This window comes from Somniosus microcephalus, chromosome 12 (assembly GCF_052327205.1).
Source record: "Somniosus microcephalus isolate GS21.2 chromosome 12, FLI_Smic_1.0, whole genome shotgun sequence".
Lineage (NCBI taxonomy): Eukaryota > Metazoa > Chordata > Chondrichthyes > Squaliformes > Somniosidae > Somniosus > Somniosus microcephalus.
In genome coordinates, this window is record NC_140998.1 from 18,798,232 (window position 1) to 18,824,566 (window position 26,335).

The 26,335-nt window shown below is 43.5% G+C and overlaps 1 protein-coding gene across 4 annotated transcripts in view; it reads left to right on the plus strand.

Annotated features, from left to right (window-relative positions):
* foxn3 (forkhead box N3) overlaps window positions 1-26,335 on the plus strand; it is a 375,567-nt gene that overhangs the window by 246,224 nt on the left and 103,008 nt on the right. For all 4 annotated transcript variants that reach the window (XM_086002636.1, XM_086002639.1, XM_086002637.1 and 1 more), the window contains exon 4: window positions 9,794-9,855. In XM_086002636.1, the coding sequence (XP_085858762.1) occupies window positions 9,794-9,855 (62 nt within the window). The remainder of the gene's footprint in view (window positions 1-9,793; window positions 9,856-26,335) is intronic.

Genomic DNA, 26,335 nt, shown 5'->3' on the forward strand with positions numbered 1-26,335 from the left:
CCTTATCCTTAGACAGTGACCCCTGGTTCTGGACTCCCCGACCATTGGGAACATCCTTCCTGCATCTAGTCTGTCTAGTCCTGTTAGAATTTTATAAGTTTCAATGAGATCCCCTCTCTTCTAAACTCCAGCGAGTATAAGCCCAATCGACCCAGTCTCTCCTCATACGTCATTCCTGCCATCCCAGGTATCAGTCTGGTGAATCTTCGCTGCACTCCCTCCATGCCAAGAACACCCTTCCTCAGATAAAGCAACCAAAACTGCACACAATACTCAAGATGTGGTCTCACCAAGGCCCTGTACAACTGCAGCAAGACATCCTTGTTCCTGTACTCAAACCCTCTCGCTACGAAGGCCAACATACCATTTGCCTTCTTAACCACCTGCATGCTTACCTTCAGCGACTGGTGCACAAGGACACCCAGGTCTCGTCGCACTTCCCCCTTCTCCCAATCTATTGCCGTTCAGATAATAATCTGCCTTCCTGTTTTTGCCACCAAAGTGGATAACCTCACATTTATCCACATTATACTGCATCTGCCATGCATTTGCCCAATCGCCCAACGTGTCCAAATCGTACTGGAGTTTCTCGGCATCCTCCTCACAGCACACACGCCCACCCAGCTTTGTGTCGTCTGCAAACTTGGAGATATTACATCTAGTTCCCTCGTCTAGATCATTAATATATATTGTGAATAGCTGGGGCCCTAGGACTGAACCCTGCGGTACCCCACTAGTCACTGCCTGCCACTCGGAAAAAGAACCGTTTATTCCAACTCTTTGCTTCCTGTCTGCCAACCAGTTCTCTATCCAAGTCAGTACCTTGCCCCCAATCCCATGAACAGATCTAGCTGCTCAAAACTGGCCATCAGCAGCAGAATTGTATTCCACCACAATCTGTAACCTCATGGCCCGGCATATCCCTCACTCTACCATTACCATCAAGCCAATGGGGACCAGCCCTGATTCAATAAGGCGTGCAGAAGAGCATGCCAGGAGCAGCACCAGGCATACCCAAAAATGAGGTACTAACCTGGGGAAGCTGCAACACAGGACTACATGCATGCTAAACAGTGGAAGCAGCATGCTATAGACAGAGCTAAGTGATCCCACAATCAACAGATCAGATCAAAGCTCTGCAGTCCTGCCACATCCAGTTGTGAATGGTGGTGGACCATTAAACAACTAACGGGAAGAAGAGGCTCCATGAATATCCCCATCCTCCATGATGGTGGAGCCCAGCACGTGAGTGCAAAGGATGAGACTGAAGCATTTGCAGCCAGAAGTGCCGAGTGGATGATTCATATCAGCCTACTACTGAGGTCCCCACCATCACAGAAGCCAGTCTTCAGCCAATGCGATTCACTCCACGTGATATTAAGAAACGGCTGAGCGCGCTGGCTACATGAACGACAGCATCCCGGCTGTCATGCTGAAGACTTGTGTTCCAGAACTAGCCGCGCCTCTAGCCAAGCTGTTCCAGTGCAGCTACAACACTGGCATCTATCTGGCAATGTGGAAAACTGCCTGGGTATGTCCTCTCCACAGAAAGCAGGCCAAATCCAATCCATCCAATTACCGCCCCATCAGTCTACTCTCATCAGCAAAGTGATGGAAGGTGTCGTCAACAGTGCTATCAAGCAGTACTTACTCACCAATAACCTGCTCACCAATGTTTTGTTTGGGTTCCACCAAGACCACCAGACCTCATTACAGCCTTGGTCCAAACATGGACAGAAGAGCTGAATTCCATAGATGAGGTGAGTGACTGCCCTTGACATCAAGGCAGCATTTGACTGAGTGTGGCATCAAGGAGCCCTAGTAAAACTGAAGTCAATGGGAATCGGGGGGAGAACTCTCCACTGGCTGGAGTCATACCTAGCACAAAGGGAGATGGTTGTGGTTGTTGGAGGTCAATTATCACAGCCCCAGGACATTGCTGCAGGAGTTCCTCAGGGCAGTGTCCTAGGCCCAACCATCTTCCTTCCATCATAAGGTCAGAAATGGAGATGTTCGCTGATGACCGCGCAGTGTTCAGTGCCATTCGCAACTCCTCAGATAATGAAGCAGTCCATGCCTGCATTCAGCAAGACCTGGACGACATTCAGACTTAGGTTGATAAGTGGCAGGTAACATTCGCACCACACAAGTGCCAGGCAATGACTATCTCCAAAAAGCGAGAGTCTAACAACTGCCCATTGACATTCAACGGCATTACCATCGCCGAATCCCCCACCATCAATATCCTGGGGTCACCATGGACCAGAAACTTAACTGGACCAGCCACATAAATACTGTGGCAACTCGATCAGGTCACAGGCTGGGTATTCTGCAGCGAGTGTCTCGCCTCCTGACTCCCCAAAGCCTTTCCACCATCTACAAGGCACAAGTAAGGAGTGTGATGGAATACTCTCCACTTGCCTGGATAAGTGCAGCTCCAACAACACTCAAGAAGCTCGACACCATCCAGGACAAAGCAGCCCGCATGGTTGCCGCCCAATCCACCACATTCACTCCTTCCACCGCCGGTGTACCTTGGCTGCAGTGTGTACCATCTTCAAGATGCACTGCAGCAACTCGCCAAGGCTTCTTCAGCAGCACCTCCCAAACCTGCGACCTCTACCACCTAGAAGGACAAGGGCAGCAAGTGCACGGGAACACCACCACCTCTAAGTCACACACCACCCTGACTTGGAAATATATTGCTGTTCCTTTATCGTCACTGGGTCAAAATCCTGGAACTCCCTCCCTAACAGCACTGTGGCAGTACCTTTGCCACACGGACTGCAGCGGCTCAAGAAGGCGGCTCACCACCACCATCTCGAGGGCAATTCGGGATGGGCAATAAATGCTGGCCTTGCCGGCGACGGCCACATCCCATGAACGAATATTAAAAAAAAACCTCTCCATGTTAGAGATATCAATTCTTCTGCCTATTGAGGCTGTCCAAGTAATTTTGATACAGTATATAGGTGGTCAGAAAAACATTAGTAAGCCAAGTGTATGTATATGGCATGCCGATAAATCGGTTCTACACTTGATGAAAATGTGGAAAGTCCGGTATTTCATGTTTCAGTATCGTCTCCATCTAAATTTTCTTGAATTCAGCGCTGCAACGCCACATCTGTCACTCAGCCAGTTATTCTGTGAACTTGTAGTTAAAGAAGGAAGAAAAGAAAATCAGTTAATTAGTCGCTGTTTATTATTTTCAGTGCAGTATTTTGCATTAGTATCGACACATTAAATTAGTAATACAGTCTCTGCCTAAGGTATTGTGCAACCTTTCTTTGAAATTAAGTGGTGTAATGTGGTGAATCATGCAGCACTGTAAACTCTTAGGAATATCCACTCGCATTTTAATTATGACTTAAAGCAACAGTAATATTGTGTAAAATGTTTGAGATAAGACACAAATTTGGCATTTTTCCTTCTAATAATCAAATCACAGGCTTCATTTACATTTTCATTTTAATGCATTAAAAATTTATTGTAAGGAAGAAATAATACTGCTGTGATTAGTAGACATATCTTTTACAGACAAAATGCATACATTCACATCTATTATGTGCAGATGTAAGAAATTAATTTACCTTTCAAGTAGAGAATTTTATTTTCCTCTGAACATTTGTAAGATGGAGTGAAGTTCTCCCGAAGGCGCAGCCTAACATAAAAGACTTGCATTTATATAAGCACCTTTCACAACCTCACGACGTCCCAATGAAGTACTTTTTTTTGTAGTGTAGTCACTGTTGTACTGTAGGAAACACGGCAGCCAATTTGCGCACAGCAAGCACCCACAAACAGCAATGTAATAATGACCAGATCATCTGTTTTAGTGATGTTGATTGAGGGATAAATATTGACCAGGACACCGGGGTGAATTCCCCTGCTCTTCTTCGAAATAGTGCCATGGGAATTTTTACATCCACCTGAGAGCTGTTTAACGTCTCATCCTAGTGTCGCGCTAAAGCCTTGGCAATCACAAGCACAGCAATCGAAACCATTTCAGCCAGGGTATGATTCAGAGGCAGTCAGGCAAGGTTCCCGCTTCTCCTCACTGCTGTGACGCGAGCACGTGTGGATATTGGGTGAGAATAGAGCTGGGCTCAGTTTTGATGCCGTGTACAGTTGAATTGCCCGCTGACGCTCATTATCTGGGCTCATACTGCATTTGGCAACTGTAACCTGGCAAGGTGCCTTCAGGAGAGCAACAGAGAAAATTTGAGGGGAAAAAGTCAGACTAAATACTAGAAGTGAGATAACAGTGTGAGAGAACATGTAATCAGTCATTTTACCACTCTGGAAACCTACCTTTTTGGGAAGGGTTTTGTTGCCACTAGTGATGTGTACCTTGATTTATACCATCCATTCAAACAGAAGGACTTTGCATTTCTATAGCGCCTTTCACGACCTCGGGACGTCCCAAAGCGCTTTACAGCCAATGAAGTACTTTTTTTGAAGTGTAGTCACTGTTGGAGTGTGGAAAACACGACAGTCAATTTGTGCAGAGCAAGATCCCACAAACAGCAATGTGATTGTAACCAGACAACCTGTTTTAGTGATGTTGGTTGAGGGACAGGTATTGGGCTGGAGACCGGAGAGTCCCCCCCCTTGCTCCTCTTCAGAATAGTGCCGCAGGATCTTTTGCGTCCACCTGAGAGGGCAGACGGGGCCTCGGTTTAACGTCTCAACCTCGCAGCGCCACATCTTTGTCAGCTGCTGCATTCTCTCCAGCGAATTCATGTACAAGCATCACAGGTCAGAAGTCGAGGTTGCAGGGCTCTTTATTTAAGTGCCTAGTAATGATCATAATCCATAATGTGAGGTTTTTAAAATATTTAATTTTTGCTTTTGCAATTACATTTGAAAAGCTTCAATTATTCAATTAAATGAACGGCTTTAGTTGCAGTACCTCTGAACTTCTGATGTCACCCTCGTGAATTAGTGCTGCCAGGAAGAGTTGAGAGGGCCACACTAACGGCCATCAATAAATGGTTTGACACGGTTTAATAAGGCAATATGGATTGCTGTTCTTGTTACGAACCTCCATGAAGGGCAAAACTAATCTCAAGTGTTGCGAACAGACCTTTTTTATATTGTGGAATTGCTATAAAAAGGGGCTCAGAATTTTGAGTTTTAACCTTTATGCTGGTAAAAACTTAAGAGTTTCCCCCGATGGTGATTCATTCCACTCTGTGTAGTGTGCAACTGAACCTCATAGATCAGGAAGCTCCCACGTTTGATCCTGGTCCGTGCTGGGGAACTGATACACCTGTGTTACAGTTGGCCTCGGCAAGATTGGACGAGGGAAGGAAATCAACCAGGGTTCCTGCTCCTGATCGCTATCCCGTGGTTCCTGGTGCAACGTGGCCTTGTTTTTGATGGCTGGTAAGAGTAGGATGAGGTTCGGCCTTGCTGCCTCCCTCCCACCCCACCCCACCTTGAAATGGTCAAATAACCTGCTGACACTCATTGTCTAAACTCAGATGACAAACAAACACCTGCGGCAAGGAAATACTTGTGGAACTGTACTCCAACATGAGTTGGCACCTTCAGGATGGTGAGCTGACAAATTAGAGAGCGGAGCAATCAGATTGTGGGCAGGTTTACAAGCTGAGAAGCCAACCTGTGCCCAGAGAAAAGGTTTTTGCCAAGTCTGAGTTGCCTCACAGGTTCTAAAAACTTTCTCCCCTACTTAACTTAAAATCTTACAGCACAGAAGGAGGCCGTTCAGCCCATAGAAACATAGACGATAGGAGCAGGAGTAGGCCATTCGGCCCCTTGAGCCTGCTCCGCCATTCAATGCGATCATGGCTGATCATCCAAATTCAGTACCCTGTCCCTGCCTTCTCCCCATATCCCTTGATCCCTTTAGCCTTAAGAAATATATCCAACTCCTTCTTGAATATATTTAATGAATTGGCCTCTACTGCCTTCTATGGTAGAGAATTCCACAGGTTCACCACTCTCTGGGTGAAGAAATTCCTCCTCATTTCTGTCCTAAATGGCTTACCCCTTATCCTTAGACTGTGACCCCTGGTTCTGGACTCCCCGACCATCGGGAACATCCTGCATCTAGTCTGTCCAGTCCTGTCAGAATTTTATAAGTTTCAATGAGATCCCCTCTCATTCTTCTAAACTCCAGCGCGTATAAGCCCAATCGACCCAATCTCTCATACGTCATTCCTGCCATCCCAGGTATCAGCCTGGTGAATCTTCGCTGCACTCCTTCCATGGCAAGAACATCCTTCCTCAGATAAGGCGACCAAAACTGCACACAATACTCCAGATGTGGTCTCACCAAGACCCTGTACAACTGCAGCAAGACATCCTTGCTCCTGTACTCAAACCCTCTCGCTACGAAGGCCAACATACCATTTGCCTTCTTAACCGCCTGCTGCACCTGCATGCTTACCTTCAGCGACTGGTGCACAAGGACACCCAGGTCTCGTTGCACTTCCCCTTCTCCCAATCTATTGCCATTCAGATAATAATCTGCCTTCCTGTTTTTGCCACCAAAGTGGATAACCTCGCATTTATCCACGTTATATTGCATCTGCCATGTTTCTGCCCAATCACCCAACCTGTCCAAATCATCCTGGAGTTTCTCTGCATCCTCCTCACAGCACACACGCCCACCCAGCTTTGTGTCGTCTGCAAACTTGGAGATATTACATCTAGTTTCCTCGTCTAGATCATTAATATGCCAGCTCTTTGAAAGAGCGATCCAATTAATCCCACGCCCCTGCTCTTTCCCCATAGCCCTGCAAATGAGCCCTATCCACTGCTCTCTCAACAAAAGAAAAGTCTGTTTTTTGCTCCACTGATTAGCCCGGTCAGTAGGCAAGCTCCGTACAGTTAAGGGATGATTAAACTCTTGTGCTACCTCACGCTGTAAAAAGAAATATAGCCAAACTATGGTTTACTGTTTGGTGGCTAAAGGCAAAATAAACCTTTTGCTGAATTAAAGTCGGATTTTTTGATCATACTCCTAGGTTCACAGAATATTTATGATCAATTTAGACTAGTACACTGGTCACAGTGGACATCGCAGAAGATATTGAAGTCCTGGAGGAATTCTGCATAAAGCAGCTGCAACTGTTCCAGTCAGTCTTTATGCTACTTTTTATAAAGAGGTTCTTGCTGCTTTCTGTTGTGTACTTTTACTTGGTGTGTTCTCTGCTTTCAAAAGAGTTTTCTTTTTGTCTGATAGACTCGTTTCTGTCAGCTGTATGTTTCCTGAAGGGCTTTCTGTTTGAGTAACACTCATGCACAGCAACGAGCACTCTATGGATTCAACTTACTTTCTGTGTGAGAACTCTGTTATAGCTAATGGCACAGGGCTTGTCATTTTCCTGTCCCTGAGCACTCAGTACAAGTCCAAGCCAAAGCTTCCAGCTTCCATAGGTTTTCAGAACTAAACTGCAGCTTCATCGTCTAACGTGTTTGAAGGTCGTCGCCATCTCCAGCAGCTGCTTGAAACTCGGATCAGCTCAGGAAACTAATGTAACAGGCATTACTTTGGGATTCAAAAAGAATTCTACTACTTCATACCCAGTGTGTGTAATATATCAATTAGCACCTCTGATCTAAATGAGCCCCCTGCTCTCAGTACCAATTGCAGTTGGGGTTGAGATTAACCCTGCACCTTGTAAAGATTTCACACGAGCGCTTATGATGTCCGTGCTCTCCCTTTGTTTTAATGGTTTGAATCGCCCGTAGATAATCTTTCATTCGAGAAGTTACTGTTTCTGTGCTCTTTTAACTGCATATTTTTTTCCGGCTCAATTTCTGAAGCATCACAAAATGGTTCTGCAACATTGCCCTTTCTTTTTTCTTCTAAACTTCAAATATGCTGATCTGCACTCATTTCCTCCTCCCTGTATTGAAATGCAGACTCATCCCACAGCCTCTCACTCAATTCTTTTTCTATGATCTCAGAACTGTGGAACTCTACCTTTTCTTCCTATGGCCTTCAGTCCTTGGAACCTAAACACTACCGCCTGCAATTATCACGTGGGTTCTCCTACTTTACCTTTGGTGGGAGAGCGATGGAAACCCCAGAGTGTTTTTCCAGGGTTTCCACCTGCATTGCTTTATGTGCTGCTTCTCCTCTCGCACCTTCTTCAATCTTGTTGTCCTGTACTATGGACCTTGGCCTTTTGCCTTGGTTCTTCATTTGAAAAACAGGGAACAGACTTGTTCATATTGTGGGTGGATTCCACAGTACCCAGAATAATGATATGGTTATGTACATCTGACTGTATCTGGCCTTCATACCTTTCCCTCTATCCAGGGAAGCTATCGTGGCCAGCAAGTACAAAGCCTGATCTGTATGGGTAGCAGAGCTGCTTCAGGCCACTCGTGGCCTGAAAGTTGTTGTCCTGTGTGCTGGCAGCTTTATTTTATATTTCCACTGGCGGCAGGGTGGCTTCTGGAGATGCTGGTGAAAACGTACACTTCAGGTGGGTCTCGTCCACCTCCAGTTACAGCGGTGCTGTTTAGTTTGATGCTCTGCATCTCTGCTGATTTGACCTCAAATGATAGTGATAGGGCAATAGTTCAAGTTCAAACGGTTGTATGCATTTACCCAAGTCATCGCAGTATCCATAATGTTCAACTCTGTTAGGCAACTGATTTAACATGGAGCGATATTTTTTGAGCTTATAAACCAAAAGCTGAGGTATCTTTCCTGTTAATTTTTACTTAGAATTATCTTTGCCTTTAAGGAATGTTATGATAAGTATCATTAACCACCCCCCCCCCCCCCCCCCCCCCCGCCCCAGTGAATTTTCACTGGATGCTAGAGAACCTGGAACAGGAAAACTACTATTCATGGTTGTGACACTTCAGATGATTACATTTGTGTACAGCTCAACATCAGCTGGAACAAGACAACCTATTTGATGTACATTGAGCTCTTGCAAGGCTCAATAATAGATTGTAGGCAATCATATGCCATGCTACCAGCTGGTTATCAATTCCTTTTTACAATAGGCTGAATAGGTCTCACTGAGGAGACGAAAGTTTTAGATCTCAAGATAAGCAGCGGAAGACAATAGCCTCCTCTCCGCTTTGACTTCCCAATTGCCTCCTTGACAGCTTACATTACATTGTTCTGCACTTCCCTGTGATGAATAGTTTTTGGATTGTGGACTTGAATGTACGATTAAGAAAGGAGCTTAAGTTGCTTTAATCTTTTTTGCGATTGTTTCAGCAACTGAGCTATGAGCTGGTTGCATTTTTTTTTAAAAGAGTAGCATGAATAAGGCCTGGAGGGGAATGCTTCTCCTGTTGCTCGTAACTAGCGCCAGGTCAGTTAATTCTGGTGTAAGTTTTGAGTCCGGTTTCTTCGTTTTCAGAACTTTGGGGTTGCCTCTTTTCATTATTGTAGTGGTCCTGTTTCTCTTCCTTCTACCCTCCCGTGTGTGCTGTTTGTATTTTTCTGTTGTTATGGTTGCAGTTTGGTGTTGTGGAAGAGTCTTTGACATTTGGCAAGGCTTTCCGTTACCTTATGGATTCCCCTCTGGTGTTAGTTTGGTCTTCCGGACGTTGGTTTAACCCTTATTGTGAAGAGTTCGATCAGTGAACAGAAGAATTTATTTTTATTTGTTGTAGAAATTAAAAATTCTATTTGGGTGGAATGAAATTCCAAAAAGCTTGTGAGCAGTTCAACAGTTCATATCTTTAAAAAAGACATTGTGTAAGTGAGAGCTTGCTTTTTTTTTGAACTGCCTTGTCTGAAATGGGTTAAGAAAAGTGATCCTTAAAACAATGTTTGTTTACTTTTTAGCACATCAAGTCCACCCCTTTGGCCGGGAAGTGCTTTCTTCAAGAAGAACGGAGCCCTCCAAGGTAAGAGAAACTCTCCAGGATTATTGATGTGTTTTTACCAGTGATTTGGCGATTTTTTTTTTTGTCTCCCAATGTCTGTTGAATTAATTTCCTGACTGCGTACATCATTGCAGGGTTTCTAACTGGAATGTTAAATGCTACAGTTGTTCTGAGTGTTTTGTCCACTAACCCACCAAGAGTGAGCAAGATAAATGCAAATGACTGTGGAGAAATTCAGAGCCTGAGGGAAGGGCAGTACTGATTGCAGGGAGGCAAGGTGTTTCAGGGAATCAAGGTAGTGGGACCTGTTAAAGTAAATTCAAAGCCACAGTTTCCGCTTTCTTCAACTAGAAGAATTAGATCCATAGCTCACAGAGGTCTGGTACCACTGTGTGTTCCATCCAGAAAGAGTAAACTAAATTCAAACTGTGATTTTAAGCTTTGTTATCTGAACTCTGAGTCGAGTGCTCGAAGCCTAGATGGGGGTAGAAGCTTTCTTAAAGTATACTATTCAAGATCCAATGGATGAAATAGTTATTGGACAGGGTCTCTGGGGGCCTCCACTGATGAACTGATATGGGAGCATTGCAATACATGATGGACCCTTGTAAGGTCCTGGAGAGATGAATATTTTACTCATTGGGTCCTGGAATATTACACTTGTAAGATAGTTTCTACCAAGAACCACAGAATCATACAACACAAAAGGAGCCCATTCGGCCCATCGTGTTCATATTGCCTCTCACCATTCTTCCTACGAAATGTACCACTTCACACTTCTCTGCATTAAATTTAATCTGCCATGTGTCTGCCCATTTTACCAGTCTATCTATGTCCTCCTGAAGTCTGTTACTATCCTCCTCATTGTTTACTACATTTCCTAGTTTTGTATCATCTGCAAACTTTGAAATCATGCCCTGTACAGCCAAGTCCAGGTCATTAATATATCAGAAAGAGCAGTGGTCCTAGTACCAGCCCCTGGCAAACACCACTGTTACTATACTTCCCTGCAGTCTGAAAAACAACTGTTCACCACTAACTCTCTTTAGTAATGGAGGCCAGGTTAGAATCCTGCAGAATACTGCAGATGCTGTAAATCTTAAAAATAAACAGGAAATGCTGGAAATACGCAGCAGGCCAGGCAGCATCTGTAGAGAGAGAAACCAAGTTAACGTTTCGGGTCTGTGATCTTTCATCAGAATTCGAAAATGTTACAGATGTAACCGCCTTTAAGCAAGTGAAAAGGTGTCGGGGAGGAAAGAACGAAAGGGAAGATCTGTGATAGGGTGGAAGGCAGGAGTGATTAAATGAACAGCAGAATCAGTACCAGCACCTGTTGTCCAGAAAAATGGGGGCAGAGGTTATGATCTGAAATTGTTGAACTTAATGTTGAGTCCGGAAGCTGAGGGGCTGTTCCTTGAGCTTCTGTTGAGCTTCATTGGAACAGTGTAGGAGGCCGAGGACAGAGTGGGACGGAGAATTAAAATAGCAAGCGACGGGAAGCTCAAGGTCACGCTTGCGGACTGAACGGAGGTGTTCAGCAAAGAGATCACCCAATCTGCGTTTGGTCTCCCCAGTGTAGAGGAGGCCGCATCGTGAGCAACGAATACAATATACTAAATTGAAAGAAGTACAGGGAAATCGCTGTTTCAAGTGCCTTCCACATCACATACCTTCCCTTTTGTTCTTTCCACCCCCCTCCCTCCCTTCCCTACCTCTGCACTTGCTTAAAACCTGTTACATCTATAAGATGCCGCCTGACCTGCTGAGTATTTCTAGCATTGTCTGTTTAGAATCCTAGTCTGTTCAGTCATTTGAGTTTAACTTGCTGTCTTACTGAGTTAGTGGACAAAGCACTTCCATCTCCCAAATTGCTCACCTTACTAGCTGAATGAGGAAATGTGTCAATTGGAATCTTTGTTTAAAGCAAGAAAGCACAAGGTCAGCTGTCTAGATTTCTGTCAGAACGTTATGATCAATTGCCATGGTGGCTGATTACTAGTTCTTGTATTTTATGGAAAATAACTTGGGTAACTGTGACCAATTGGTCACCAAGGCAGATACATTTGGTGACCATATGTGAAGGTCAAAAGGCCATTATTAATCAGGTATAATAGCCATATTGGTTACTGAAGTATTTTTGGGTGAAATTTCAATGTAGCTGTTGCGAAATGGAGTTCTTTGAAATTGTTTGTTGCGCATTGCAGGTGAATCTTGCAAATCATCATCAGAAACTTGTACATGGTACGTGTAACCTGAATGGTTTTTAACAGCATAGTTAAACTTATGACCAAGTTTTCTTTGAATTCATATACATTTATGCCTTTGCTCAGAAGCAACATTCTAATTATGCTTATTGTGAATCTTGGCAGTATATGCCATCTACAGTACAACATTCAATGGGACATCAAAAGTCGAGACTTGCTTTTACAACCAGATGGCCTGTTTCGTGGGCATCTAATTCTAAAACTACAGCGCTCTAATTCTCAATTTTTCTGTGGATTATATTTGCACTTTACAGCAGTTGGAATGAAATGGAGTGATAGTTCCATTGGGAATTTGCAAAATAAAATAAATCTGAAATAACTGCTGCCATGTGCAGAAGTACAAGTGTACGTCAGAGAAAAGACTAGGATACAATTACGATGGCTTCCTCAGTTGGTAAGGTGCACATTTCCACTGTGGGACTGAGCCATGCCTACCAGGATGATCAATCTCTGTTGAGTTCACTGATCTTAGTCCAGGCAGTAGAAATGGCTTCTGCTCCTAATCGGTATCCAGCAATCTGCTGCATACGTGTGTGTCGAGGTAAAGACAAGGTAACACTCTTCTGTGATGTTCACCATGGGCAAATAACACGCTAACACAGCGTGGAAGCTCGCGTGAATAATGGCCACTCCGGCGATGTGTTGGAGGGTGACTGGGCTGGTGGAACTACACCGCAGCGAGGAGTTGATGCCTATGCAGGAGATGAAATCGAGGATGAATAAAAATTGAAATTGTTCTTCAATTTCTTTACCCTAGTAATCTTCAAAGGATTCTTTTGTGATTTGAGTTTCTTATTGAGTTATACATTTGCGTTGAAGATAGCAACCAAGGTAACTAGGTCAACATCTCAACAAAACAACTTGTCAGATGAAGTATATTGCAATGTACCTCTATGTACAATGCATACCGATGCAATATGGTGTTTTTGATTCTCTTCTATGTTTTTAACAATACACACATACACTTGTGTTGCAAAAGATCTTGTCTATTAATCTCAATTACTTATCTGTGCGTGAATTACAAACATCGCGCACCTGCAGGATTGCGGTCGAGAGTTTTACTTTTTTTAGCCTTTTTTAAAAAATTCTGTATGTAAGGATGCTTTGTGCATTCCATCTAGTGAGTGATACTGCCTTTGAAAGTGCTCATGAACTAAAATAAGAACATATTTTCATTATTAATTTGGATGTATTGTTGAGGAAATATCCTATATTTGTCCCACGCTGACTTGTCTTTAGTTTACTGCTCCCTCTGTTGTTCAGACTGCTTGTCCAACATGCAGTCTTGGATGAGCTGCAGTTTCCTCCAGCAAAACATTGTGAAGCCGGAGGCCATTGTCTTGGGCCCCTGGAACAAATTCAGTACCCTTTCCACTGATGGTATCCCCCTTCCTGGCTGCTGTCTCGGGCTGAAGCAAACTGTTTGCAGCCTCAGCGTCCTATTCGACCCCAAGCTGAGCTGCCCACCCTATATCCTTACCATCACCTCCTTCCACTTCTGTAACATCACCTGCCTCTGCCCTTCCTTTAGCTTATCTGCTGAAACCCTCATCAATGTCGTTGTCACCTCCAGACTTGGCTATTCCAACGCTCTCTTGGCCGTCCTCTCAGCCTCCACACTCCATAAACTTCAGCTGATCCAAAACTTTTGCTGCCCATATCCTCTCTTGCATCAGGTCCCACTCGCCCATCACCCCTGTCCTTGTTATAACCTGCATTGGCTCTCAGTCCCCCAGCACCTCAAATTTAAAGTTTAGAATTCTCATCCCCGTGTTCAAATCCCATTAAAACCCTCACCCATCCTTATTTCAGTGACCTCCTCCAGCTCTACTCTGTCCCCTACCCTCCGAGATCTCTTTCTCTGGCTCTATCCTCTAATGATCCCGCCCCCTTCACCCAACCATCGCTACCTGTGTCTTATGCTGAATTCCCGTCCTAAACCCATCTAGCTCTCCATCTCCCTCTTCTCCTTTAAGTACCCACTAAAACACTCCCTCTTTGATCAAAATTTTGGTCAACCCTCCTAATATCTTCTTTGGCTTGGCGTTCATGTTTTAATTACACTCGGAGCATTTTGCGGCGTTTTTCTATGTTACAGTTGTTGTTACTGCCTAATGTTGCTATTTAACTGCAGGGATGAGTGAAGTGTCTTGGGTGACACTCTCCAATTGTGGGAGCGTTTCAGGTTCTGTAACTTGGAGCAACATTGTGCAAGTGCGGGTAGATATGGACATCAATATATGGCTTCAATGTGTGTCATTTGTGTTTATAAAAAAATAAAAAAAATTTAAATCAGCGTTCGAACAATGCCACTGTTGGCACGTCAGGAGGTGCAGCACCTTGTGTGGAGTACTGTAGATGGTGGATGAAAATTTATGCCACGCTTTCTCAAAACAGGAGAGGCTGTTTCAGTTGATTATTTTTCCCCCTTCATGACTTGGGGGCGCAGTTAATCATCTGTCCTTGCGTGCGTGTGTACGTGTGTGTGTACACGTACGTGTGTGTGTACGTGTGTGTACACTCGTGTGTGTACACGTACGTGTGTGTGTACGTGTGTGTGTACACGTACGTGTGTGTGTACGTGTGTGTACACTCGTGTGTGTACACGTACGTGTGTGTGTACGTGTGTGTGTACACGTACGTGTGTGTACGTGTGTGTGTACACGTACGCGTGTGTGTGTGTATACATGTACTGTTGCACTTGGTATAATATTTCAGATAAGTTTTATTATAAGTGAACTGTTTGCCTTTCTATTGTATGCTCTTAGGTAACCTTACAGAGTAGGTTAGGGCTAAAACAGTGCAGTGGGCTGCTTGTGTCTCCAGTCAATTGAGCCTTTGCTAATTTGTTAAAAATTTCCTGTAAAACGAAGTATGGACATTCCAAGTGATCACTGGCAAAATCAAGATTCTATTTATCTTTTTGTTAAAATTAGAATTGTAATTTCAAACACTAATTTCAAGCCGAAATTTAGTTTCAAAAATCCTCAGTGCTTGGAGCTCCCTCGATTTGGTGACAGAATGGTGAGTGAGAGGCCATTACTTCGGCTTTACTGAGTTTCTCATCTCGGTTCGCTCGTTGTGGCAAGAGGTCAAGTCGAAGTTCAATGGGGGGAGGAGGAGAATTGGTGTGGAGAGAGGGTCTGTGCGAGACACTTGCAACTTAGTTTTGGGGATTGCTCTGCTGGAGTGAATCTATAGCCTGGGACTTGCGGGAGGCACACATTAGAGTTCATGCATATTAAAAAGAAAGAAAATGCATAGGTTGAAGCTCATTGCTAATTTAAATTATACGTTGAACAGTATTTGATGTAGAAAAAGCCAAGACGATTAGATTAAGAAGCATTTTAACATAAAAGGCAGGCCAAATTTAGCCGGATGATTCCCATGTATGGAATGCCTAGTGCCAACTGTAAACAGTATAATATAAATATGAGTTAACAAAAAATGCCTCTTAGGTTTCAAAGGCTTTTTTCTAAACGAAACAAACACAGATGTATTCTTCTAAATTTGTTGCAGCCATCTCGAGGTTAAACATAGTTTTAGCATTCTGTTTGCTCAAATCTGTACTTTTTTCAGACAGTTTTTGGGACTGATTCAGTGTTCCAGATCACGACACGACTTCTATATTTAGTTTTCTTAGAAACCCTTGATTATTTTCCCTTTAATAGGCCCATAAGTAAAAGTGCAGAAAGAATGCCCTGATAGTTTGCTGAATACAAAATCTGATCAACTAAATATGTCCCAAATATTCGATTGGGCCCTGGTGCCTCTTAAGAAGTCCACACCTCCTACAGTTCCATTTTGTATTTTGGAAGCACAACTCAGCCATTTTACAACTGAATCGAAAATAACAAGAGCCCCACACCCCTCTCGGCTGACATTACTATTTTCCTGCTCGTGTCCCATTCAAAACATGTTTTTTTTTTTCTGTGTTTAACAGGAATACGTGTTGATATGGGAATGTTGTGTGTGGTACTGTTTCTGATTCCCTTTTGGGCTTAGTTTATTTGAAGTACCTGAATCTTAATTGCCAAACTGCTTGATATCAAAGCGATTGTTTTTTTTAATACATTCTGTCTGTGCACATTGAGTACACCAGGGAAAAAGAAAATCTTAAATTTAATCTACCTGTAAATCAAAAGCGCCCTAAAGTGTACAAAGACTTGTTTGGTTGCTGTGGTGACATGGGTGTGATCGGAGAAGGTCAGCCAGCAGCACGTAAGATTGTTCTCTACAGCAATTCACCATCGGTCTCAAGATACTCGTGTACTTTGATACTGATAAGCAGAAAATATCTTTGTTTATCATCCTTGTTATTACAGCCGTTCTTCCAAGTTACAAATAGAAAGCAACTTCAAAAGTGAAGGTAACAGTGTCCTTTTATCTTTTAGCAAAAAAACCCCCCATTGCTGCATAATTCACAGGAGTGTTGCCTGGTACAGCAATTTGTAGCATACTTAACTCTTCAGGGAATGTAAAAGTAATGTAGCAAAACAAACTTGCTACGTAAAGGTAGGCTAAGAGAAGGAGTCATACAGTGGGAGGTGAAGCATAACGCTGGAAAAATAATTGGCTTTAAAAACAGTCGCCACAAAAAGGAACTATTAATAGAATTGTGCATTTTCAGGTTAGAACAAGGTTCTGAATTAAGTATTGCCGGAGATGGTCATGGGACCCTTTCTGTTTTTAGTTGTATATTCATGGCTTAAAACAAAGTGTTTTTTATATAAAAAAGTATGTCAGTAAAATTGTGAGGTTTGCAGGTTATACCAAACTAGGAGCTAAAGCAAATAATGTGGAGCATTGCAGCTAGTTTCAGGGTGATTTAGATCTTTTAGGTAATTGGGGGCAGTAGGTGGCAGATGCAGTTCTATGTGTAATTACAAAATAGTATGGGACCAAAAGAGGGAGTATTTGTTGAAAGGAACAGTGGTAGAAAATGGTGATTAGAAAAGAAATCTAGGAGTTCTAATCAGCACACTGTTTAGCTACAGTCAAGAAACTGCAAAGAAAATACTGGGTTGAAAATACAAACTAGAAGAGGTGCTATTATTGCTGTATAAGATATTGATGAGAGCAAAGCTGCGTTACTCTGCTGTTCTGAATGCCTAATCACAAGAAAGGTATTATTGCACTTGAGAGGCTGGAAAGGCATACATCAAAGATAATTCCACTTGTTAGGAATTTAAAATATGAGAAATTCAATTGAAGATGTTGAGCTTATTGTCACTTCTCGTGAAGAGTATTGACAGAATTGATCCAGGCAAATTGTTAATTTATGTCGAAGGGCTCAAATACCAGGGGGCACAAGCTAAGAATGAGGAAGTTAGGAATGTTTCAGCCTTTCTCAGTTGGTAGCACGCTCGCCTCTTGGTTAGAAGGCTGTGGACTTGAGCAGATAATCTAGGCCGACACCTGGGTGCAGTACCTTGTTGCATTGTTGGAGATTCTGACTTCAGTGGAAAGGAGAATTGGGCAGGGTGTATAACAGGCAGACAATCTGCTCACACCCATTTCCTGCCCCCCCCCCCCCCCCAAAGTTGCATTTTAACCCCTCGGTCCTTCAGATGAAACATGAAACTGAGCACTTTTTTTGCCTGCTGAGGTAAACATAAAAAAATCCCATGGCACGGTTGATAAAAAAGCAAGGAATTCTCCTCTTGTCCTGCCAACGTTACTCTTCCAAACTATACCGCCAGAAACTGATTACCCGACCATTTATTGGCCTGTAATTTCGATAGGAAGCTTCCGACGTGCGGAAAAAAAATCTACGAACTTGCCTGAGGGCTCCCGAGGTCCTGACGCTTCCGATGCTGGGCCCCACCACAGTCAAAATGCACAGGGCCCATGTATCCCAGAGGTGCATGCGGTTCGCAAGTGTCCCTGGGATCACATGGGCCAGGACAGCCAACAGGAGAAGGGAATCTCCTTCATATTTTTGACAGATAGAACTGTCAAATGTATGAATGGAGATCACCCCAAAAAGACACAAACATTAAATACATTTTTTTAAACCATCATGAGTTAAAATTACATTAAATTAAATAATTTAAACAAATTTAATTTTTTGAAAAAAATAATTAAAGTTTTTTTACGGGGCTAAAGATATACTTACCTTTTTTAAAAGTATTTTATTTAATTATAAATGAGTGAAAATTTTTTTGCTTTTTTTCAACTCTTATGCTGGTAAAAGCAGGCCTTACGCGTGCTTTTACCAGGCGTAAGATTTCTAAGTGTTTTCAGCGGGCGGAGGTTCTGCAGAAACTCTCACCCCCGCAGAGGCCCTTCTCCAGGGCAGGCGTCCGATCAAGAGCATTCTTGACAGATCGGAAATGCCGATTTTCAGCGCATGCGCTTCGCATGCCTGAAACTGGCATTTCCGATGTCCCTACGGGTGTGTACGCAGCCCGGACACACCCGTAGGCATCGGAAAATACGGGCCATTCAGTTGCTGTTTGTGGACCTTGCTTTGTCCAAGTTGCCTTCTGTGTTTGCCGACATACTTGCACATCATTGCAAAGAGCCTCATATTTAAAATTCTCATTCACGTGTTTAAATCCCTTCATGGCCTCGCCCCTCCCTATTTCTATAACTTCTTCCAACCCTACAGCCCCTCCCCTGAACTCAATTCCTCTGACTCTAGCCCCTTGAGCGTCCCCCTTTCTACGTCCCACCATTTGCGGCCATGCTTTCAGCTACCTAGGCCCCATGCTTCGGCATTTTTGCCCTGCACCCCTCTGCCTCTCCACTTCTCCTTTAGCCCATTTTAAGACCGAGCTTTTGGTCTATCGATGCTATATAAATTGCGTTATTGTTGGAAATGCCATGAGCACTATCTAATGCAAATTCTTTTAAGAAGGAAAATCGGACGGATATTTTCACCTAGACAAGTGGTGTGTATCTTGGAAGAGAAGGAGTTGAGGCATTTGGTGAGGATATGGGGGTTGATGCAGCAATAAAGATCAGGCTTGTTGAGATTTAATGGCTTTTTCCTGTTCCTTAAAAAAAAATTCTTGCTTAAAATGAAAGAAGCATTGCATTTCATTTAATGCCGTTGTCATTTTATTATGTCAAGACTTCAGTGTTCCAGTTCACTTCTCATATAAGTGAATAGAATAAAAATCATGTCAGTGAGATTGCTTTGTTTATTTTCAGAACCTGATTGGTAATCTTCAATTGTTCAGCCCTTAATGTGCAGTGGAATGTATCTTCAGTCTTAAACCCATGTGATTTCTGAAGTTCTAGTTTGACAATAGGAAACGGTCCCAGAATCACTTGCGGAACTGCACAGCCAACGTCTGGTCGGGTTCATAATTTATAGAAGCAGGGCATGTACTAAGTTAAATACTTCCTGCTGATCACCTAGTGTAATGTCCAAGTTTGCTGATGATAGAAAGCTAGGTAGGAAATTAAGTTGTGCGGAGGACACAGAGTCTGCAAAGGGATATAGACAGGTCAAGTGAGTGAGCAAGAACGTGGCAGGTGGAATATAATGTGGAGAAATGTGAAGTTATCCACTTTGGTAGGAAAAATAGAAAAGCAGAATATCTTTTAAATGGTGAGAGATTGGGAAGTGTTGGTATTCAGAGGGACCTGCTCCTATAACATTGGCATCTATCCAACAATGTGGAAAACTGCCCAGGTATGTCCTGTCCACAAAAAACAGGACAAATCCAATCCGGCCAATTATCACCCCATCAGTCTACCCTCAATCTTCAGCAAAGTGATGGAAGGTGTCGTCAACAGTGCTATGAAGCGGTACTTGCTCACCAATAACCTGTTCACTGATGCCCAGTTTGGGTGCCGCCAGGACCACTCGGCTCCAGACCTCATTACAGCCTTGGTCCAAGCATGGACAGAAGAGCTGAATTCCACTCAAGAAGCTCAACACCATCCAAGACAAAGCAGCCTGCTTGATTGGTACCCCATCCGCCACCGGCGCACCATGACTGCAGTGTCTACCATCTACAAGATGCACTGCAGCAACTCGCCAAGGCTTCTTCGGCAGCACCTCCCAAACCTGCGACCTCTACCACCTAGAAGGACAAGGGCAGCAGGCGCATGGGAACACCACCACCTCCAAGTTCCCCTCCAAGTCACACACCATCCTAACTTGGAAGTATATCACCGATCCTTCATCGTCACTGGGTCAAAATCCTGGTACTTACTCCCTAACAGCACAGTGGGAGTATCTTCACCACACGGACTGCAGCGGTTCCAGAAGGCGGCTCACCACCACTTTCTCGAGGGCAACTAGGGATGGGCAATAAATGCTGGCCTTGCAAGCGACGCCCACATCCCATGAACGAAAAATTATGTTCTTATGTTTCTGAAGCTGAGAAAAGGGGTTCTGAATAACCAATTATAAGGGAATTCCCTAAAAAGTACTGATGCAAAAATTGTAGCGTGTAATTGCTTCTGCAGGTCACAAAACTGACTGTACAGGTCACAAAAATAGTAGCTACTGATGGGTTAGTTGGTAAATATACTCCCCAGTGTGGAATGGAGCTTTATAGGTTCCATGATTACTGATCGGCGCTGCAATTGGGAAGTACAATTGACCTCATGGTCCTAGGCGAGGGGGAGGGGGGAGCGTGGCTACAGAAGCTTCCCACTGCTGATTGCTATCATAGAAACATAGAAGATAGGAGCAGGAGTAGGCCCTTCGAGCCTGCTCCGCCATTCAATGAGATCATGGCTGATCATCCAAATTCAGTACCCTGTCCCTGCCTTCTCCCCATATCCCTTGATCCCTTTAGCCTTAAGAAATATATCCAACTCTTTTTTGAATATATTTAATGAACTGGCCTCCACCACCCTCTGTGGCAGAGAATTCCACAGGTTCACCACTCTCTGGGTGAAGAAATTCCTCCTCATTTCAGTCCTAAATGGCTTACCCCTTATCCTTAGACTATGACCCCTGGTTCTGGACTCCCCGACCATCGGGAACATCCTTCCAGCATCTAGTCTGTCCAGACCTGACAGAATTTTATAGGTTTCGATGCGATCCCCTCTCAATCTTCTAAACTCCAGTGAGTACAAGCCCAATCGACACAATCTCTCCTCATACGTCATTCCTGCCATCCCAGGTATCAGCCTGGTGAATCTTCGCTGCACTCCTTCCATGGCAAGAACGTCCTTCCTCAGATAAGGCGACCAAAACTGCACACAATACTCAAGGTGTGGTCTCACCAAGGCCCTGTACAACTGCAGCAAGACATCCTTGTTCCTGTATTTGAACCCTCTTGCTACGAAGGCCAACATACCATTTGCCTTCTTAACCGCCTGCTGCACCTGCATGCTTACCTTCAGCGACTGGTGTACAAGAACACCCAGGTCTCTTTGCACTTCCCCTTCTCCCAATCTATTGCCATTCAAATAATAATCTGCCTTCCTGTTTTTGCCACCAAAGTGGATAACCTCACATTTATCCACATTATAGTGCATTTGCCATGTTTCTGCCCAATCACCCAACCTGTCCAAATCGCACTGGAGTGACTGCTGATAGAAAAGATGCTTGTGTTGAGATGCCCTCTTTCCTCGCACCCTCCAAGGTGAACAGTGTGCTGATGTTCATGGTCTAGGCTGACGCATGAAAAATGACAACAGAAAACGCTGGGAAAAAATTACGCCTTGGATCAGGTGCCAGAAAGACCCCAGGCTACTGGAACTGCCATTAAGCATGAGTCACAGCAGAGGAAAATATGAAAGGAGAGAAAACATACTTTTACACACTCATTCAATGGTTGTATGCCCTCTATTAGATGATTGAAATAAATATCCTAGCAAGCTTTTGCGTTGGAATGTGAACGGAGTTAACAACAACAACTTGTATTTATATAGCGCCTTTAACACAGTAAAACGTCCCAAGGCGCTGCACAGGAGTGTTATACGACAAAAAATTTGGCGCCGATCCACATAAGGATAAATTAGGGCAGGTGACCCAAAACTTGGTCAAAGATGTAGGTTTTAAGGAGCGCTTTAAAGGAGGAAAGAGAGGTAGCGAGGCAGAGGGGTTTAGGCAGGGAATTCCAGAGCTTAGGGCCTCGGCAACTGAAGGCACGGCCACCAAAGGTTGAGCGATTATAATCAGGGATCCTCAAGAGGGCAGAATTAGAGGAGCGCAGATATCTCGGGGTTGGGGGGGGTGGCGGTTGTGGGGCTGAAGGAGATTACAGAGATAGGGAGGGGGCGAGCCCATGGAGGGATTTGAAAACAAGGATGAGAATTTTGAAATCGAGGCACTGCTTAACTGGGAGCCAATGTAGGTCAGCCAGCACAGGGGTGATGGGTGAACGGGACTTGGTGCGAGTTAGGACACGAGCAGCCGAGTTTTGGATGACCTCAAGTTTACGTAGGGTGGAATGTGGGAGGCCAGTCAGGAGTGCGTTGGAATAGTCAAGTCTAGAGGTAACAAAGGCATGGATGAGGGTTTCAGCAGCGGATGAGCTGAGGCAAGGGCGGAGACCCGGGCAATGTTACGGAGGTGGAAGTAGGCGGTCTTTGTTATGCTGCGGATATGTGGTCGGAAGCTCATTTCAGGGCCAAATATGACACCAGGATTGTGAACAGTGTGGTTCAGCCTCAGACAGATGTTAGGGAGAGGGATGGAGTCAGTGGCTCGGGAACGGAGTTTGTGGCGGGGACCGAGAACAATGGCTTCGGTCTTCCCAATTAAGTTAAAGAGCAAGGTGTAGCCAAGTAATTTTAATCCCCTCGCTATCCATATTCCAACCTCGGCCCTCCTGGCGAATTCATTATGTTCAATGTAAATGCTGATTGAGCTATGTCCATTACACTCTTGAGTGTGTGCTTCTGTCAACGGTTCTTGCTCTCTCAGCCAGTAGGTTTGGCAAGATTCAGTAATCTAAGTACTCGTTCATTATAATCAGCTTTGGAAATTAAAACCATGTTCTTTAATAAGTTATAAAAACAGAAAATGCTGGAAATACTCAGCAGGTCAGGCAGCATCTGTGGAGAGAGAAACAGAGTTAACGTTTCAGGTTGGTGACCGTTCATCAGAAGTGGAAAATGTTACAGATATAACAGGTCTTAAGCAGGGGCAGGGAAAGGAGGGGGAAACAAAAGGGAAGATTTGTGATTGGGTGGAAGGCAGGAGAGATTGAATGACAATAAATTGCTTTTTGTAACTTTGGAAAATGTCCATGTTCAATGCAAAAGGACCATGTTTATTTTGATTGCTGGCTTTGAATTGGTGCATTAGATTGCTCCTCTCGTCATATTTGACTGACTCGATTTTTTTTTTGTAACTGTGGACGTAACGGTTCCCATAATCACACAAGATTAAATTGTGAAGCATGAGACAATGTTCACACTATTTGCAATTGTTCAAAAGATCTGCAATATAGACAGAAAAACAGAAAATACTGAGAATATACAGCAATGCCATTGGCATCAAAAGGAAAACAGACAGGTCGATGTTGAGGCCCTTCATCAGAACAAGTAAGAGGACAGCTGCCCTTGTGAGTCGTATAAAAATCAAGAACCTGAATTGAAAATTGTAGGACGCAGCGCAGTGCAGGCTGATGTATTGAAAAGCATTGCCACTTCTCGGATACAGCTAAATGTTTTTTCTATTGGTCATGTAGGTTGAAGCTTGGGCACTGGCAAGGTTAAAAAGAAAGATTTTGCAAGCCTAACTCTGCGTATTTGAGGGATTTTTTCCCCTCAGCCTTTCCTCCCCTCGCAAAGTGGTAAGTGCTATTTCCCGTTTTCTAAACGCGATAACGTGTGGCTAGTGGCTTCTCGGGGTTTCTGCCAACGCTGCTCTTGGAACAGCAGAGAAAACTACAGGAGAATACTTCAGGTTGATTCTCGCTTTTATTTTTCTCCTGTGTCCATTTAGCTCCTGGTTCAAGTCAAAAATTTGCGTTGAGAACGGGCAGTGTGAATCCAGGTCCTATGATTCTACCGTTGTGGGACCAGACGGTGTCAATAGCCTGAAACCGTGCCTCCACTATTGGACAGTTTTTTTTTCAAAGTCCCTGAGCTGTAACAAAAGCAATCCAGAAAATCATGGTGTAATGTTTATCAATTGCAGCTTCCATCAAGATAATTCGGACACTATACAGAACAAGTGTGTGGTATTTAATAGGATTATGGCTCAATTTAAGGTACTGTAAATCATAAGATAATCTATCTGATAAATCTGGCCCTCAGAGTCAGAGGCTTTTGTTTGTTGGCGACATCATCTTAAAGCTTTAACAACGCATAAAATACTGTTGGACCGTCACTTCACAGTATATTACTCGCCATGAATAGCTTTTTTAAACTACATGCGCTTTGAGTCAGATATGACTGCTAATTACATTATGCACTACTAATGGGCAGTAATAGCTTTTTCATTGTATGTAGCCTTAGCGAACCAAGGGCACTATATTAGAAGGTAATTTTTAATTCCCAGAGATAGTCTTATCCTGACTACGCTCAAAGTGCTTTAAAGACAGACAACCCACGGACAGCAGACTTCAAGTTGACATGTTTTGGAACTGTTCTCGAGCTGTTTCCTCAGAAATATTTTTTTAAAGTGTATAGAGGCGATGATGAGAGAATTATATAAAGGTATGTACAGTTTCTAATGAAGAGCTGCATGATGTATTTTTATTGGTCTGAGCTTGGCGGCCTTCTAGCCTCTGAGAACACAAGGTTGTGGGTCCCATTTGAGGACTCTGGTGTAATCTAGGCTGACACCTCATTGCAGTATTTCAGATGAGACATTCGACCCAGACCCCTGTTTTGTTTGGGTGGACATAAAAGATCCCATGGTACTATTTCAAGGGCAGGGAAGGTCTGGTATCTTGGCCAACTTCTACCCATTAACTGGTCATTATTATTGTCTGCAAATTGTCTGCGGGGTTTGCCCACAGAACAACAGGGACTACACTTGGAAAATTAATTCACTGGCTGTGAGGCTCTTTGGGATGTCCTTGAGGCCATGATCGGTGTTATGTAATCCAAGTTCATTTGTTTTTTTTTAAAGTGTAGAGAAAACCCAAACAAAATCGATCAGACATATTATGATGAAGGTAGGTGTTAAATCTAAGCTTCAGGATTTCCAGTGAGTGGAGAAACAGATCCCTGGAAAATTAGAAGTAATTCACACTTGTTTCCAGTGTTTCTGGACTGATTGTGTAATAATGAATCAAAGATGGAAAAAATAATTCAGATTATTTTCTTTTGCTAATCGATTTAAAAAAAATTCAATTTCACAATTACTTTTAATTTTTTCACTTCTACCCACTCGTCACCTAATTCTCTTTCCCTTACCCCCCAAAATAAAATAACTTGAAGTCATGCATCGCAAGGGCTCAAAACCGGTGAAAGCTAAGGTTGGCCCAGAAGCTAAGCAGCTACAGTGATGGCCTAGTTTTGGTGTAAAGATAGTTCATTGAAAGGGTTAAATGTTTGTAGGATACATTCAACTGCAGATGACGCATACAAATACTTGGAAAAATTAACTTTACCACCAACAAGTACAACCAAACACCAGTGCAGGAGCAGACCAGAAAACTCGTCGAAATGGAATTGGAATGGGACCGTGCCAAAAATCCTTCAACAACCACAGGGTTGTGTAATATATCGCCAGTTCTTGAGAGCGGGGCGGGTGGGGAGAAGCAAGAACAAATGTTAGTTTAAAAAAACAATTAGGGGAATGTGGTGCCGACTTCTCAGTGACCATTTCTTAATCTGCCCCATGCATAAAATACAGCCAAGTGACATGTCAAGCATTTGTGTGGTAAGTAATATTTGCAAAGTAAATATCAGCATGATTCGACAAGAAGAAAGAAGTTTAGATTTGAAAACACATCACTAATATAAAGCATATTTCAGCAATTACAATTTAAGAATGATGAAAAATGGGGATAGTTAGGAAGGCCTTTTTTATATAAAATGAACAAATAAAATTCGATTAAATCTTGGAAGTGACCAGATTATTGGTGTTTGCTTTATCACGGGTTTAAAGATCATCAGAAGTTAGAAAACTCAAATGAAAGTGCTGAATTACCCCACAGTTCGTTTATAAATGGGAAGCACACCAGGATATTGGGTGAGACGTACCATTGCATCCTTTTCTAAGGTTTAGCTGTATGAGAACTACTTGGAGTAAAGGCCACACTGTAGTACAGCAACAAACTCTCTCGGAGTCATGGCAGTCTTACGGCATGAACTGTTCAAGGAAAAGAAAGACTTGCATTTATCTAGCGCTTTTC